Below are 15,826 nucleotides of genomic sequence, written 5' to 3'. Positions count from 1 at the left end.
ATAGCTATGATTTTAGAGACAATAATTTGTAAATGTCGTTAGAAATATGAGTGCCAAATGAACGTGTGCATCAATGAGATCACATCATCAGTTTTTTCGGATCCACAAACATAATATTTATTGATGAATTTACTATGTCTATGAATTTACCGTGTCTAGTTTGAATGTTATATCCTAACCGCCAATAACCACATCTGTAATAGCTGTAATTTTATTTAAAGCATAGGTACATACCTACGCTTATTATTCAGATATACCACGTTTTTCAAGACTACAAGTAAGTACAAAGGAAAATGCAGAGCTTTAAATACATGATATCCATAAAAGCCATATTTATATCAACAAGATAAATGTGAGTCATCAAATGTCTTGTAGCGGTGGAAATAGTTTTGACAGGCGCCGCGCGCCCCAGCAGCGGCGGCGGCGGCGGCGCGGGCCTGTCTAGGTTCTATTTTTATTGTGAGTCAGAGCAGAGGGCTCGAAGTCGGCGCGAGGTGGGAACTCCGCTACATATTTGATGGCCGACGGAGGCGGCGCGCATCAAGTATTCACCAGCCGCTTACCGACCGAGGCCCCGGACGCTCACTAACTGCTCGATGAATAATCACTGTTATTGTTTAGCTCAAGATTACCTGATGGAGCGAGAGTGAACAATGTTCGGCGACAGCGCCTGTCGGCCGCGTGATTACTTGCAATATTCAAGATGCGCCCGATATCCCGCTCCCCATTGTCTTCTCGCCCAGTTGCGCTTATTGATGCGATTATGCGCGGCCGGATAACTACGGGAATACCGACTAAGTCCTAGGAGGACTATTATATAAGAGAATATAACTGAGTATTTAAATACTTTACGGATACTTACGTTAATTTTTAAAAGACGTCATAGTACATATACATACATACATATGCTCACGACTGTAATCCCCGAAGAGGTAGTCAGAGGTGACTCGCAAGCGAGTCACCCGCTTTTCGCTGTATATATAGGTACTATTAATACAATAATGATAAAATAAATCTCTAATCTAGCCTGTATATTAAAATACAAGAATAAAATGAGCCCGGCCACAAGTTGGCAAGTGTCCGCAAGTTTGCTCCGATATGAGTTTGCAGCAGCCGCCGCCGGACGCGCCCCGCATCGACAACTCTTGCATAATCATACACACACATGGATGTATACCTCATTCAGATAAAAATATTCATTCTGTAAATTAAAAATATATTTATATGTTATTTCATTCTTAGGTACACACACACACACTTTCTAGCATATCACACTCACACATAGGCATACTATACTCACTAACTCACATTTTAATTTCACACTAGGTACACAATATGTATGTATTTGTTTAAACTAAGTAGGTAGGTATATAACAAAGTGGTTTAGTCCTTTAAGATATTATCTGTCACACACTCACCATTAATAATGCATCACAGGTTATTGTCAAGTCATGTTTTGTTTTTTTTAAATTATTCTGTTTCTATTTTGTTATATCTATTTGGCACCTGTGCGCGTGCGACGAGCGCAGCTGGGCGGGCCTCTCTGCCCTGGCGGTGCGAAATCCCGTTTTCACGTTTTCCGTGTACACGTGATCACGCTGCGGCGTCGCTCGCGCAATAACTGTTTTTTTGTTAATATTATTTGTATTTGTTTCGTGCGTCACGCTGGGCATCCACTGAAACACCAGTGCTGTGTCCTTCGAGTTCCTCTAAGGCGCAGCAATAGCTGAGTGGATGCGCCTTTTTGACACGCAGCATATTGTCCATTGTTTTGTACTGGTACATTCTATTTTTACAATATATATATATATATATATATATTTTTTTTTGTTTGATTTAATTATTACTTAAGTTCTTTATATATACTTAGCTGTTTTTGAAAGTTACTGTATTTTTGTTTTTTCTTTTTTTTTTGCTGTGTGTCAAATAAATGATTTCTATTCTATTTCTGATTTCTATAATAATGTTCCATAAACATGCTATATATATTATTTTAAATACAACAAGTAGTGTGTTTGGATAGATTTTTTTATCCATATTTTTAAAACCCTCTGGTAATGTTTTTTTTATGTAAATTAATGGTCAGAAAACAGTCAGGTACTGTTTTTATATTTATAAGGTACTGTAAATTAATAAGTAATAACTTTGTTGTTAACAAATAACGAAAAAGCACCAAGGCACAAGCCTAGCAAACGGAATAATTAAGCGAATTTAATTAGAAATCGTCTATACACTTTTGTGCACAGATTATCTTTGATGTTAATTACTTTGTGGCGTATAGAAGAGCTCTCGAACAACGATTTTATGGGCTGCATTATTAAATTGCGTCGGCAGAGTCGAACAGCAACGGGACATTTTAATAAAGTTACGTGGAGGAAATTCTCAAAGTATTTTACTTATGAACCGTTCATTTAGCAACTTCTCACCCATTTGCAGACCTCGTGGACTCTCCTCCACTGTTTCGTGAATCATTTAGGAGTTGACAAACTGTCGTTACACTAAGTGAATAATATAAATAAGTAAATTAACTAATTAGAATTGTTGATGTGTTCGCTTCTCTGTATGGGTTTCTCTTAAAGTTCTGATTCGTATTATTGATTTACTATGATTGACTTACTGATTCGTATGTACAAAGATATTCTAAAAAAAGAGATGAAGTTTCCTCTTTATAATGGTAAATAAATGTACTTAACCTCGTAAATCAAATATTAGGTACGTTAACCAATTCATATTTCAGATACTGTATCTTAAGTCAGGCAAGAGCAAAATGTCGTTCATATCGCTACAAATTGTTATCAATAGCCGGTCGATCGTTCGGTGGAACTGTGCATAAAGCTTCGTATTGAGATGGAGCGTCGGTCGTCGGTCGTTTTTCCGACGGCTCGCTACTCCGACGCAGCCGCACGGCACTTCCGCCGGCCAGGATGGTCACTCTAGCTTTGAACCAGTTTACACGGTAACAGTTCGCTCAATCCTAGCTGGCACGTATGAAAATAGAGAATACTAGCTGTTCCCGCGAGCTTCGCTTCGCCTTAAAAAGTTTTACCGTGGGAATTCCGGGATAAAAAGTAGCCTTTGTTCTTTCCCAGGGTCTAGACCGTATATATACCAAATTTCATTCAAATCCGTTCAGTAGTTTTGGCGTGAAAGAGTAACAGACAGACACAGTTACTTTCGCATTTATAATATTAGTTAGGATGTAGTATGATTCCTCGAATTTGTCGTTTGGTGGATGTTTACATGTTACGAGTAGCATCCAGGGTGTCAGTGGCTTGCGTACTCATATGAGTACAAAAATCAGACAAAAAACATAATTGTGAGTCAACACAAATGAACTCAATCGTTAATTTTTTTAAGTATGTATAGGTATGTTACATCCGTATTGGTATTATCATCCCTGGTCGCTCGCGGGTAAAAGCTCACTGCTATAACATAATCTCATTATTAAACTAGAGGTGAACTAGAGGTTCAATACAATACAAGTGGGTACTCTTTTCACCACTACCCGCAGCCCGCAGGTATGTCGGTTTGTGAGCGATACCTCTTTTATTCAGTCATTTTATTAATGTTCCTTTTTGTTCCGTAATCGCTTACCCATCCCAATCATCCCATTCAATTTATAAAGATTTTTTGCTTAAAGCCTTAACCTAAAGTAAAAAAATATTACGTATCACAAAGGTTAATCTAATGGCGAAGCTTTAACAACTATAATTCTCAGGTTTTTTAAAGAAAAACAACATAAATGTTACATTATACAAAGTATATTCTTTGCGCTTCGGTGACAAACACGTGGTCTAGGGTAAGTCGCTGTGGTGAAAGGATACTTTTTTCCTCACTGTACGACACAGGCCCTATGTGTATAGCGAACAACCGTGAAAATGAGATGACACAAATTGCTTTTATTTTGCCGGATCAGTGCAAAATATGAAAACCTATGTTCTCAAGTTTAAAATTTCAGACTAATTTAACTTATTATCGTTATTCAGTACTTACATTACAACTTCAGCATGAATTACAATGTTCCCATTTGAGAGAGACTAGTTCAAAATTTAGAATTCGGAGTGTGTTTGCAGACAAATGACGTCACACGGCATTTACACACACGTATACACATTAATACCTACATTCACGGCTGGTTCTTGTTCCTTAATCATCTTAATGTACCGCCGCCGAGTCTCCGGGGAACTCGCGTCTAACAAATCGAAACAAATTAGCGACAAGTCGAACAACTCGTGCCTGTGTGTGAGTGAGTGGTGTGTGTGTGTGTGTGTGTGCTCCACCTCAACCCTTCTCGTATCAATCAATCAATCATAGACGAGTCGACCCGCGCCCGCCATCAACACGCCACTGAGCTATCTATATCTTTATGATCCACTCTATTGTAACACCGAATAAAGATGTTTATTGTGGCATGGTGGTAAAACTTTAGGGCATCTTATACTAACTTTCTGTCAAGACTGCAACATAGAAATATACGTATTTTGAACTTAAGTTCAAATATAATATAGTCGTATAAACTGACATAAAAATCCATGAAAAAAATATGTATTTTATAACAACACTCGTATACGGTGAAGAACATTGAGGAAAACAGCAAATTATGAGAAACTGTCAAAATAATATTAGAATAAAATTCAAACCTTTAAGGACGTAAAAATGGCCAGTCTGCAATAATATTGTTATCATCAATGCATTTGCTACGTCGTCGTAGCGGCGCGTAGCTCGCAGCGCGTAGCACCGCCGTAGCACGCTACGAACCGTAGTTTGCTATTATTATTTCAATTTTAATTGAACATGCTGAATGTAGCGATTCCAGCATCTTTACTAAGCACGAAAAATTATCTGTTCTGCACCTTTAAAATATTTCCCTCAAATATATTTTTTTGCGTAGATTTTTTCCCAATCAAAATAAAAGAAAAAGATATTTTTGCGGAAGTATGATTGATGGTGTGGTGAAGTGATTGCAAAGTCATTGTTGATCAAATCATTTAAAGAGCTACTCATTGATTTATGATTTCCGTACAATTTACTGTAATTTATGAGTATGGATTCAGTAACCACACGTAAATAAGTACTTAAGTTATATGATATAATTTTACGAGAAATTAAGTAACAGGTGATGGTCGTTGAACCCGTTGGGGCAGGTTGTGTGTCGACGTGTGGGATTGATCGTAAAAAGGCGTATATTGGCCATCGGCCGGCGGCGGCTTGCGTGCCCCTCCGAGGATATGAAGTAATTACATCGCACACTCATTACTAATTAGCCCGGACGTCCTCACCTCTTGTTGCAGCTCCAATTAATATTTAAATGTGTTTAACGTACCGGGCGAGACACGTAATGGCTCTGTCGATAATTTAGTTTGCTTTGCGTGGGACGGTGCGAGGGTGAGCCTTGTCCACGATTAACTGACATGTAAATTAAATTTTACGTATACACAATACACGCCCATATTACTTATATATCAGGGCAGCTTTGTCTATACGGTCTAGCTCAAATAAAACTATTTATTTAATCAAAACGATCTACTTACTTAATTTAAAATGCAACAGTAACTATTTACAACTTACATAATTTACTGTTCACTCTAGTATTTTAGATTAATCAGAGACGAAGTGCACTGCATAATGTAGCCGGGCAGTGGCCGGAGTGTGTTCAATGAATAGCAGGACACGCCCCTCGAAGAGATCATATTTCACTCTCAGCGATGTCGTCGCCTCGTTTCCCTTTTCCCGGCGTAATAAAAGTATATTGCAGCGCAGCACAAGCCTTTGCGCTAATTAATCACTGCCTCGGCCAAGGCGTGATTTCCTGCGGGAGAGGAACATGCTCTAAACAGATAAAAAGAGACAGCTTGTGGTCGCTGTGTTGGTAGTGTGAGGACCAAGGTGGCTTGTGGCGACGGTTGCACGATTATCTGCTTAAATCATAAGCACTGAAGCTCTTTTAATTGAGAAGCTGGAACAGATTGGTAAAATATGAATGTTTGCGATTGCAGGAGACGTACCGGCGGTGGGCGTGCAGCACGATGGTGCCGCTGTGGGTGGAGGAGGGCGCGGAGGCGGAGGGCGGCGAGGCGGGCGACGAGGCGGGCTCGGGGCGCGCGCGGCGCGGCGGCGAGGCGGCGGCGCGGTGGCGCGCGAGGCACCTCGAGCGCGTGGGGCACCTGGACCGGCGGCGCGGCGGCGGCGTGGTGGGCCGCTGGGTGCGCGCCGCCGCCGCGGGGCCCGGCCGGCCGCTGGCGCGCCTCAAGCCCTGCCTGTCCGTGTGCCAGCTGGTGGAGCAGCACTGCCCCTACTTCCTGCCCGCGGACCGCGCGCCCGCCTACCCCACACAGTATGCCGGCGAGCCCACGTTTCTGTGTCTCGGTGAGTTCACATCGCCCCAATAATACTACATAAAACGGAATTACGCTTTCAATTATTTTATCTAACCCGTAGTTTTCTGCTGCAATAAGCTAAAACATCAGTAAATGTTCATTGGCCGTGAGCCATCTGTGTGTCTTAGATATTTAGTTGGAAAGCTCACGCTGTGTGTAATGCGAGTGTCCTCGGCGGGGGCGGCTTTCGGGTCGAATTAGCCGCGATTAGCCGCCGCGAGCGCCGCTTGGCCCCGGTTCAACTCGGGAGGCTCGCCAGCGCAAAACAAAGAGCCCACTGAATGGGACCGAGCTTTTTGATCTTACGTTATGCTCCTATTTCTTTGTCTCGACCATTTGTTGCTCTGTAAATTTACGAGTTATATTCGGGTGCTTCTAAATTTGTGTGTAGTTATTCTTTATTCTCGCAGTATTGCAACAAGTGAAATATATACGAGAGACCACTATTTTTAGTGAAATAAAACGGTGCCAGAAATAAAGATCTGTGAACTGTGCGTTCCAGACGAGCGGATACCGGAGACGGGCGGGCAGGCCAACAACTCCAACTACGGGCCCGACTCGTGCTGCTACTGGCACTGCAGCGGGCGGCTGTGCTACCGCTGCTCCACGCGGCTGGCGGCGGGCGCGGGCGGCGCGGCGCCCACGTGCGCGGCGGTGGAGGAGCGCGTGCCGGGCTGCTCCGTGCCGTACCAGGCGCCGGGGGCGGGGCGCCGCGCCGCGCCCGCGCCGCTGCTGGCCGCCGCCGCGCTGCTGCTGCTGCTGGCGCACTCACGGACCGCTCTAGCCGCGTGCGTGCCTATAGTGAATGTGCGCGACTCGAGGTTATAGTTTTACGTTTTTGTGCGTCGCACCCCCGCGTGCCGCGAGCGCCGGACTACGACCCGAACTTCTATTAGTGGTGAACTTATGATAATAAATTACACTTGGTCTCAAGCTCGATGATCCCCGCGAGCCCGCGGGGGGCGCGGGGGACGCGCGGGGGACGCGCCGTCGCGGGCCGCGGGGCTGCACTGTAACTAAATGTTTGTATCAGATTGATTGTTCACACCTGGTACTATAGAAACACCAATATTCTGAATGGTTATTTATGCATTCGATCACATACGCTTGCGTTATTCGCCGATATTCCGGCCAAATGTTAATGTTTTCGACACAATTTGTAAAAAAGTCACGAGAAATAAAGAAAGTTACATAATATATATATTTTAAATAGTGTTTTACAGTTTCAACATTAATAGGCACTGTTTTTTATGTTATTTTTGCTAATAGTTTACATATAGAGAGAATTTTGTGCAATCATTGTTAATACAGAAATAAAGCTCTCAAAATTAATTAAAGTTATACGTACATTATAAGATTTCCGTTCATAAATTAGTGGTCCCGTTAAAATGGATCTTTACAAGTTGTTACTCTTGCAAACACCAATAAATAATAATAAATGTTACTGATATACAACAGCTCTATTGACATGTGATACGGAGGCTTCATCCCGCGGCGCTCAGCCGGCGGCCGGTGCGTACTGTATTTTATACACAATGAAGATGAAGTGTTCTAACTCATTTTGATCATAGTGACAATAGATGCGTTTTGGATCGTTTGTAGAAAGTTATTTTTCTAATGTTGCATACACCGCGCGGGGGCGGGGGCGGCGCGGGCGCTGCAGCCTCCAGCGAGCAACACTTTTGTATGTAGGCACTTATTTATAAACAATATTTTGTACATAGTGTCGAAGGTCCGCCACCCGCCGCCGGCGCCGCCCCTCCTCCATCGACTGCGGAAGCCTAAATTGCAGGTCTTCTAATACGATATTGACTTAAAGTAATATAGGCATAATTAAAGTAGTTGTTGTTTTGTAAGAAGTAAAAATGTGACTATACATATAATGTGAATTATATGTAATATATCCGTCTTATGAAGTATCAGTCAAGATTAGAACAGAATTAACAAGGATAAAATGATTTTTATATCAATTGATTTTTTAATATATATTATTTTATATGTATATTGAACGTATTATGATGTTTGCCGTCACCGAGATACTTTAATAATTAGGTTTAAAGTATTTGTTAGTTTATTGTATTATTTTGAAAAAATATTAAAAGATAGAGGTGTTGAATATTATGTGATTGAAACATGAAAAAATATAATTAATGGTTATTAAGACTTTATTGAATGGATATTTGTTGAGATATTATCCCTCGAAGGGGATGTAGTTGTTGTATTCAAAATGATAAAAGATAATAATATTAAGTAAGTTATTTTTTACTTTTTGTATCATGTACATAACGACAAGGACGATTTGTTGACTTCTAATCCCGAACTTGTTTCAAATCTGATCATATACGAAGGTGCTAAAGGTCTATTACTGCTTCTTTCGTCACGGCTTCGTTGTACTCACATACCCACTTACTAAGTACTCACGTACTGGCGTACTCCTGTTGGTAATCACCGCCCATTTTGCTTTCACCTCGATAAATCATCTGTCGTTGCAAATATACCTATTTTAGACATATACATACATATAATTGTTGGTCAGTAGTCTAACGTAACTGAATATGACTGAAAGCCAATTGCTATTTTTTGCCGGATAATCTCAATAAAGTTTCTTTCAAAACTTTACTTTTGTGTGTAACAGTTGCATTACACTGAATTATGGATTACCTTTTTGATAAATTAAACGTGTTCATTATTATTTCACATACAGAACTTCACAAATCCAAAAAAATATTTGTTTGTATGTAAATTGTTCATAAAATCTTTATACATACAAAAATTTCAATCGATATTTCAAATCTCTATTTAACGCGTACCGCGCACCCTTTGTCGTTCACTGCAAGTTTATGAAATCTCGTTTAATTAACATATAGTAACAGTAGTCAACGCGAACACGTAACCTACTTGTCTAAAACTTCGAAAGAGCGTGAAAACTTCGTCAATTCGATATCAACCACACATTCGTAGGTTTAATATATTTCAGTAGTCCAATCTAAATCACTGTAGCTGATTTTAATGAGGTCACTCGCGTATGTAAAAATCCTATCGAGGGTATCTAAATTAGTAATAGAAATGAATTAACTAGACCATAATTAATTGGAACAATTTGAAGCACTCGTTAAAACTCACACGTTTTCCATACGATCCTCTTCTTCGTAGTAGTGTCGACTCTCTCGTTCGTATGGTTCTTCAAGTCTTCTCTGTCTGTCTGTCGCTGTCTAGAGTAGATGTTATATCGACCAAACGAGAGGAGTCTGGCGGGTCTTCACCAACTACCCCAATCTTAAAACGTGAGTCGAAATCATTCTTAACGTATCATTTGCAACATGCAGTTTCACAGTAATGAGTCTTTTATATTTAAATGCGAGATAGGTACTCTTAAGAAAAATAGAAACTTTAATTAGATTGCGTTACAATCTGCAGATGCCTTGTATTTTACAACATTAAGGAATAGGGTCGCAATTTGAGCAATAATACAATTGTTAATACATAACGAAGTAGCCATCCAAGAATAATTCACTTGATACAGCGAGTACCTAAGTCGAGTCGGGTTTAGATTGTGTATACATGGTGATCGTCACGAGATGCGGTGTGCGCACAGCGCGGGCGGGCCACACTACAGGGGGCTCTCGAGCTTTACGAAACGAACGCTATATGTGCGCTTAATACACGTGTATTTCGTACCATGAATATAAGTAATAAGGGTAGGGCTGCGTTCCAATATAAACATAATCGTGGAGCCCTAGTGACACCCAGTCTAGTTTTTTACGGTATACTACATAAAAACAGAGCATGTTCAGATTCAACTTACATTATTCAAGTCCCACTTAAAGTTTAAATTCATACTTAATGTAGGCTGTGAAGTAATTAATCGTTTTTCTAGTAGATACTTGTACAATGTACAATATAAGCTGTGTACTGTAAAAAAATAGACTTCATAGATTATGTACGGTCAGCTGCATAAGTTACATCATTCACGCAACAATTGGTAACTTTCATATTAAATTATTCATCTTAACTAAAATCAAACTGTACAATGACATAGACGGAAGGAAGATGTTGTTACGGTAACTCTGACGTTGCGTTTTAAGCGGGCTCATATTTGTAGCATTTTGGTGTATCGTTTCTCCGTTGGTTGGCTCTTATCTCTAGTTTTGCCGCAAATATTCACGGAAATGCTATAAATATGAACTAATTTTTATAACGTGTCACACAAATTTTCGAATAGACGTAGGTATACGTACATATTTTCAGCTTGAAAATCAAGAAGGGATAGCAAGCGGGTACGTTAACCAAAAGTATTAAACCACCAATATTAAAACATGCGAATAATAAGAGATGCGTCCGGGATATTGTGTTGGAATGGGCAATAATTTATCTGATGGTACTTTGTGTCACATATATACATACACTGTGGCAAGATCGGTTCAAGTAATGTGCTCAGTAGACATACAACTGTACATACAAGTGTGGCAAGTCTGCGTTGTGTCGAGCGCCAACTCTCGGTTTTCTTAGCTCTAGATATACATTATATTTGGTATTTCGTTGAACGTTTGATGTAGAGTGTACATTGTTTTGTCGTACGTATGTTTTGATGTACATAGGTAAATTGTAAATGTTTAACGCACAAATAATAAAAGTTGCTGAAGATGTAAAGCTGTGTATGAAACCTTATATATTTAGCTGTTAACTGTATCTCTGGGATTAATCAATTAAGAATACGAATGTAGACATTTCTGCGCTCTGGATGCTGCCAAGGTTTTATAAAATTAATTTTATATTTCTTATGAAAGGGAAATAATATATTTATGTAATGCTAATTCAGATGCACTTGTTAATATTTTATTGAGGTTATATTATGTATATTGAAGAAGCGGGACTGCACAAGTGCACACGCGCGTCTCCCGTTACGCGCGCGGCCGCTGCAGCTCATTTCATTCATTCGACACACCTTCAACGCACACACGCACAAATTTGCAATCACGCGGAATATATATGCTTTCGGGGACACCTTTGTTCATTTACACTGATTGATAAGTTTAAATTTCAACTCAATAATAACTATCAAACTTACATTATGGTTAAATCCGATGATTTGCGAAGCGGTCTTTCAATGATAAATACATTTTAACTTGCCACTACTACAAAACGCAAACTATGATGTCGTTGCTGGTTGGTACTACTTTGGTACACATAAATTCTATGGGAAAGTTACTAGAGACTGCTACGAAACCGTTACGAGCTTGCTACGACAGCTACGAGCTTGCTACGGGAGTGCTACGACAGCTTCGAGCAAAGTGCGTTCACTTTATGTGTCATTGAAAGTGTGTGGCTTCCTATTCCTAACAAACAATAGTATAACATAGATATTAATGTAATGGGAAACACCAAATGATAGCCTTTTAAATATAATAAACAGCCGGACATATCTGGTCTAGGTCATACACTCTATGAGAACTCGGTATTTTTTCACAAGAATAAAATATCATGCCAATCAATAGTAGGTAGATAAAGTTAATGTGATTTAAGTACAAAATTATTGTTTCAAGCAAGGAATATAGGTATAAATGTTAATAGAGGTTCCATTTGTAGTTAGCACTGCACCATTTCCTACCATACAGTTTAGTGAATTACTAATGCTATTTTATAATCAAACTCAATGACAATATTGCAACAGTTCTCGGTATATAATGTAGGTACTTTGCGTCCGTGAACCAGGAAACAACGAATAATCTACAGTTACGGTCGATTTATTTTACACATGGCATTTGTTTTTTAGTATTTTTTGCGTATAATCGATTTAAATCATGCTGCTGACCTACGAAACATACGTACCTATTCGTATCCTTAGTTACTACAAAAGCCGTTTTATTTTTCTCAAGTTTTACCCGAATGAATACTTTAACATTTAGATGTATTTATTTTCTATTGTTACAAACAACCTTTTAGATATATATGAAGCCCATTAATACATTCAGTAGCCCACGATGTTCTCGGCTGTGCGACAACTATTAATGTTAACATTATTTCTACTAAGTAAAGCTAAGGAAGGACAGGTTTGGCAAACATATTTGACTCTTTCACAATTTCCTACTTATTGAAGTAATCGGCGATGTATGTGTTAGCTCAGCGTGTTCTAGTCGTAACAACCGAACCCAATAGTATATGATATGCCTTCTAAGTTAGTGTTTATTGTCGATACAGGTAGGGCTAAGTTACAAACGCTCATCACAGCTCGGATTCGTACTATGGCTATTTTATAATAACGGCGTAAGGTTATAAAAAATAGTAGCGTAATTTTATCTCGAAATTTGTGCCAGGACTCGTCAACTACTCATCACAGTATTCGTACATCCGTATCCTACGAGAGAATCTAGCCGAATTAATATATGGAAATATAAACGCTATGTAGTTTAAGAGATTGGAACCGTCAGAAACAACGTTGCTTATGAATACATTCTAATTAATAAACCGGATATTGATCTGTGCTGCGCAGAAGCCCCGGATAGGGCCAGGCCCGACAGTGTCTCTTCTGTAATGACATTCCTCGCCAGGTCTCACCTCAGCTCCTAGGTAGAACTGGAAGACCTTGGACTAAACGCCGATCTTAGGTCTCAAGTTCCGAGCATGTTGTCACTCCATATTGAGGCGTAAACTATTTCATATTTTTATTACTTTGTAACATTGTCTGCTGTTGTTGAAATAAGTACTATAAATATAATGTATGAATTTAGAGTTCGTTCCATTTTTGGATATTCATGTTTTATATTGATTTGGTAGTTTTGTGTTAAATTATACTACTTATAAGGTTTCTACATGTTATATGGATTATGATTTGATTTATTGAGTTAAAAAGAAAGTAAAATAAGAAATAATGTAATATTAAAAACTGTAACAGATTCTATTGAAGTATTTGTTGATCACTCTAAAATTATTTATTCATACGTTTCTGTGTATAAACCAAACATTCTTACTAACCATTACCTATATTATTATTTTCTTCCGTCTGTGTAAAAGTTAATTTATAGTTCAATACGTTTATGTGTAAAATTTATATCCAAATAAATTCCTACATAAAGTTAATATATTATGTAATTGCAAAGACGAATACGTAGATTTACTGACTCAGGTGCCTGCAGATGTGGAGGAGTAGAGGAGACCAATGATTTAGAGTGATCAGCGACTATAGTTACAAAAGTTTTATCATTCTTGTCTATCATCGCATTGATTCAAAGCTTATATGTTCTAGATCATATAAATATATACATATATATTATGTATTGTTACAAAAATTATAATAAAAAAACCGTGCATCTCAATATTTTTGTCCCATCATAGTATATATTACCTAACAAAATATTGGAATGGCAATCTTTGACTAAAGGGCTGTTTTAGTATAATTTTAATCTACTCGAATAAGACAGTAAAGTTGCCTAAATGATAGTGAGAGAGGTAGCGTAGTATAAAATCATTAACTCGTAATTACATAACAATAAGTAGTCCGGCGAGCGCGGGTAGCCGCGGCGCCGTCCATCACTGCCACTGCACGCGGGCGAGATATATTGATATGATCTAGGATGGTGTCGTAGATGTTTCGAGTAGTGATCGTATACTCATTCTTATGTTACGCCTTCTAAGAGATTACCACTGTTAGGGAGCGCCGGACGGGCGTGCGAGCGCGGCGACGGCGCGGGCAGCCGCCGCGGCCCGCCCGCCCCCGCGCGCGCGCCCGCCCCGTGCAGCCCGGTAGACATCGTTCGACACTCCAAGTAATATTAGACACGTTCCAATATTCGTAGACAGATTTTGAAAATTTAATATTATTTGCATTTTCCTAAGAGTTAGAACGATTGAGACAGTAGGTCGTATGACCGTGTTATGATAAATTGTGGAAAAGTTTGTTAAAAATACGTTTATGAAAATGGGATAAGGATGAGAAATATTGTCATATAAACTTGTAATTACTAACTTAAGAGGAATTTGTAGATATAAAAATTATTGGAGAACCAGAAAAACGTTAAATAAACCAATTTAAAAATACAAATGTGACTCTTATTTTAAACTCATTTACAAGTAGTCTCCCTTATAAGTTGATTCTTCTATAAGTTGACACTTCATAGTAAAATCAAATTATAAGGACCCTAGGTATAATTAATTAAGATAAAAATTAAACATCTAAGTAAATGAAACATATTCCAATATAGTTACTTTAAATATTTAATACAAAATGTTCGCTTACTTCAATATCACACTCGAACTTACATCATCTAGTTATATATAGTAGTATAAAAACTATGACTTCGCATTAAATTATCGTCCTCGTATTGTACAGTATAAAAAGAAGCATTCTTCATCACAGCACGTCGTCCGCTATACACAATATACCGAACACGTTCATTCACACAACACACGATCACAGTTAGTGGGCGGGCGGGCCGCGCGGCCGCTACGCGCGTGCCAGCCGCGCCGCCACCGCCGCCGCCGCCGCCGCCAGCAGCAGGCCCGGCGCCGCCGCCCCCCGCGCGCCGCCGCTGCCGCCCGCACCCCCTGCGCCATCTGCACAACACAACACACGGTCAACACTCCGCCAGCGTGCACTAGCTCGACGTGCAACGTGAACAAAGAACATACATGTGGGTGCAATGTAAAGTGGTAAGTTGAACATAAAGTGACATATAACATTTATTTTGTGACTGGACAAAAGCTGATTCTGAAGACAACAGACATAATTAAGCTTATTATGTAATGATAAACAAAAAAAAACATGCATTCCGTTTGCAGCTACGATTTACACAACATCGTATTCATCGGCAAAAGTTTCAGGAAACGAAATACATGTTTTTTCATACAAAGGCGAAAACAAAAGGAACCTACGGATGCGGGTGATAAGGTGCCGCGGCGGAGGTCGTCAGCCCTCCTTACATAAATGAAGTGGCTAAGAGCCACTGTTTGTGATATTACACTCTAGCGCCTCGCGACTGAACGTTGATAACTGAAAACATTAATCTTCGTTTAGAAACAATTTTGTCGTCGACCGCAACCGACCCCGTGCAACACTCAACTACGTTACTGCTCTAGCGCGGAATAAACGAATTTTCTTTAAATATACACAAGCTTCATGCAGACCGACGCAGTTTCACTATCTATCAGTCTGGATAGCACTGAGGACAGAGGGCAGTAATAGTCCATCTGGGACGATGACTGCACCAGTCAGTGCTTAGCTTTAGTTGAGATTCAGAACAATGTGGCGCCGCCCGCCCTCCCCGCCCTGTCCGCCCTGCCCCGCCCGCCCCGGCGCAGCTGTTACGTCGCATGTCATTCCGTGCTAGAGACAGTATTGCTACGTGGAAACTAAATCTACCGTGGTTTAAAAGCGCGGCTTTATACATAGCCATATTGATTTAAAACTTTTAAATGTATACTTTTTTATGCATACCTTTAATTTATTTTATTTA

At 39.7% G+C, this 15,826-nt stretch overlaps 2 protein-coding genes across 7 annotated transcripts in view; one reads left to right on the top strand and one right to left on the bottom strand.

The window, feature by feature from the left end:
* The window catches only part of LOC119691212, a 39,732-nt gene extending 25,675 nt beyond the window's left edge, over positions 1 to 14,057 (top strand). The window contains exons 2-3 of the mRNA XM_038108073.2: positions 5,997 to 6,366; positions 6,880 to 14,057. Coding sequence (XP_037964001.2) covers positions 5,997 to 6,366; positions 6,880 to 7,205 — 696 coding nt within the window. The 3' untranslated portion in view covers positions 7,206 to 14,057. The remainder of the gene's footprint in view (positions 1 to 5,996; positions 6,367 to 6,879) is intronic.
* Positions 14,058 to 14,570: 513 nt separating this feature from the next.
* The window catches only part of LOC105396373 (matrix metalloproteinase-14), a 33,054-nt gene continuing 31,798 nt past the window's right edge, over positions 14,571 to 15,826 (bottom strand). For 4 of the 6 annotated variants that reach the window (XM_038108081.2, XM_038108080.2, XM_038108083.2 and 1 more), the window contains exon 13: positions 14,571 to 14,927. In XM_038108081.2, the coding sequence (XP_037964009.2) occupies positions 14,818 to 14,927 (110 nt within the window). In that variant the 3' untranslated portion in view covers positions 14,571 to 14,817. Of the gene's footprint in view, positions 14,928 to 15,245; positions 15,364 to 15,826 lie in introns of all 6 variants that reach the window. The other 2 variants (XR_005253853.2, XR_005253854.2) reach the window with 1 other exon arrangement.

This window comes from Plutella xylostella, chromosome 15 (assembly GCF_932276165.1).
Source record: "Plutella xylostella chromosome 15, ilPluXylo3.1, whole genome shotgun sequence".
Lineage (NCBI taxonomy): Eukaryota > Metazoa > Arthropoda > Insecta > Lepidoptera > Plutellidae > Plutella > Plutella xylostella.
This window is presented reverse-complemented; position numbering and strand designations above follow the sequence as displayed.